Here is a 2,680-nt window from a genome sequence, read left to right as displayed (position 1 = left end):
CCATATTTTTACGTCTTGTCATCGGAAGCAGATACAAGTAATCTCGAATCTGATGACCAGGCCACATCTGAAATACCCTGTATGAGTCAATCACAGCAATCATCACGTTTGACATAGTCATCATCATGGATAGTATTGTCATGATTTACTGATGAAATTCACTTCAAAGTCTTTTTAAAATATCTCAACATACTAATTTATGTCCTTGCATGGTCTTTTCGTATTTGCCATCGTAGGCACCCCAGACTTTAATGGTAGCATCAGCAGCTATATCGTCGAAGGAAATATAAAATGTATTCACTATTTTCATGAATAATCTATTTATAAATGTTATTGGAATCTTTGCAGTACGATTATTTGAATGAAGATGCAGTGATCGCTAATTTTGTATCGCATGTACAAGCATCACCGATGGTAGTATAAACATGAAGCCACTAAGCATGAATGATGACGTACGATGCTTACCAAGCATTCAAAGCAGTACGTATTCATCTCAATTGAATTCTGTTCCCTATTACTTACACGAACTGGCTAACCATTCCCCATCAGGGCTAAATTTAACTGATGAAATTGCCTTAGTATGCCCAGATAGTGTATACTTTAGCGCATATTCTGGTTTCTATAAGTTCATTCAAAGAAACAACAACCGCAATTAATGAATATATCAGTGCTGATTAATATTTCCAGCAATTTAACAGGAGTCAATTTCATCCAATCAAATTATCCTTTTTGCCATTACAAGATATTACAACAGATTTCTAGGATCATTATACTAGAAATGGATAGGCATATTAAGTGAATCATTTCATTCTTTAAAACAACGTTACTTTCAACTCCACTGATTCTTTCTAATAACATACACATACTGTCAAGAGATGTGATTGCTTTTAGCTACGATAAAATAAGATAGTATGAGAAAAATGAAAAGGATGCAGAACAATACGTAAGTTATTGATATGCTAGAAATCATTAGCAAGAGAAGATAGTATAGTATCCAACTGTTGATGTCCATCATGCTGTAGAATATACAACCATCAGAACAGATCTATCCTGGAATATGGATGAATCAAGCACTGTCTCTATCTCTTGATAGTGAAACAACAATGCAGTGGATGGCCTGATGCAAACGACAAAGGAATTGACTACAGTCAGGTATATCAACCAACAAGGAAATAATCACTTTGGATATGGATGAGTTAACCTTCATCCTTATCGTCAACATTGCAGTTCTACCAGTAAGCAAATGGAAAAATAGAATATTCAATCCATTTATGCCAACATTACCTTGGGTGGATTGGTCGGACCGCTAGCAGTGCCGGATCCGTTGGTGGCGGAAGAAGCGTTAGCCATTACCGCCGTACATACAGTAGAATTAGCACTGAAGTTAGGTTAAAGCGCGGAAAGATTGTCACATTTGTACGCTACTACTACTGGGCATGGTACAAGCACAAGGCCCATGGCCAACAACAAAAGGTGGTCAACGTGCTATCTCATGCCAATGGCATTACTGCGAATATGGCCGTATTGGCTTGAATGGAACAGTGACGTCGTATAGTACACTAGGCAGCCAGAGTACAGTATAGCTAGCGCTGGACTGTCCTGTACTGTACTTTACCATACATTTGTACTGTACTGTAGAAAGAGTTTTATTGTCTTGGGCCATCGACTCGATGGGTCCTCGGACAGTTGGACATGGAGACTCATCTCGTCTGAAAAGGAATGTGTTCCAAATACTTTCTATTCGTTCTAGACCTACTGTAGTATACAGTATATAGAATTGCTCCATTCTGTTTATGACTTAGCCTCGAAATTAAGTATTATTTCATTGAATCCTGCAGTATAGTAAGTTCTGCTTGAAAGCGGTTATTGAACATCAACAATGTTTTGAAATGAATAGTAGTGAATAAGTGAATAGAAATAGAGCATCGAAGGTGAGGATAAGTAGAGCAATAGTACTATATAGTACTATCGTAGCAATACAACATTCGTAGGGCTTGATACCAATAAGTCACTTGGACATTTTCGGCCTATAGGATTTCACTTACTAATAGGATTTCACTTACAAAGTCATTTACTACAGTCTACTCCATGTAGTCAGTAGCCTAGCCACTAGTGCGTCCATATCCGAATGTCCAATGTCCATGTCACGAATTGTGACGACATTCCAGAAACAGCTAACCAGTACCAGTTACCATCTTTAAATTCTATTCTATAGTACTGTACAGAAGAGTATTGTACTCACCAAGGTCCGAACCGGACCAGACCGCGAAGACGTCCATGTACAGTACAATGTACAGTACACAGTTGTGTGTAAAAACTTGGAGTAATGTACTGTACACTGTACACTGTATGCCTGGAGCACGTCCGTCAATCCGTATGTATGTGTACTTCCATTGTAAAATAATGTACCGTACGTTCTGTACATAACTGTACTGTACTGTACTGTAAAAGATGACAGCCAGCAGCCTTACACAACAAATCACATACGCCGAACCTTTTCTTGCCAGGAAAAGCAGCTAAAGCTAAGCGAGTGAAAAACAACAAACGAAATGTTAGCCAACGTTCTTCGCCAATCTTTAGGAAGAAATAGCTGCCATAGTGCACTGTTCATCACTCAAGCTAGAAGGAAGCATGACTTACCGCCACTGCCGTATGCTTACAATGCATTAGAGCCTACCAT

The 2,680-nt window shown here is 38.6% G+C and overlaps 1 protein-coding gene across 1 annotated transcript in view; it reads right to left on the bottom strand.

Moving 5' to 3' along the window:
- TRIADDRAFT_51237 (uncharacterized protein) overlaps positions 1-1,663 on the bottom strand; it is a gene marked incomplete at both ends in the record, with an annotated part of 3,409 nt that extends 1,746 nt beyond the window's left edge. The window contains 4 exons of the mRNA XM_002118636.1: positions 13-77; positions 194-267; positions 523-619; positions 1,634-1,663. Of these exons, the coding sequence (XP_002118672.1) occupies positions 13-77; positions 194-267; positions 523-619; positions 1,634-1,663 (266 nt within the window). The remainder of the gene's footprint in view (positions 1-12; positions 78-193; positions 268-522; positions 620-1,633) is intronic.
- Positions 1,664-2,680: the final 1,017 nt, after the last annotated feature.

This window comes from Trichoplax adhaerens, genomic scaffold (assembly GCF_000150275.1).
Source record: "Trichoplax adhaerens TRIADscaffold_335 genomic scaffold, whole genome shotgun sequence".
In the NCBI taxonomy this organism is placed as follows: domain Eukaryota; kingdom Metazoa; phylum Placozoa; class Uniplacotomia; order Trichoplacea; family Trichoplacidae; genus Trichoplax; species Trichoplax adhaerens.
The sequence above is the reverse complement of the archived record's forward strand: the minus strand, read 5'-3'. Positions and strand labels throughout refer to the sequence as shown.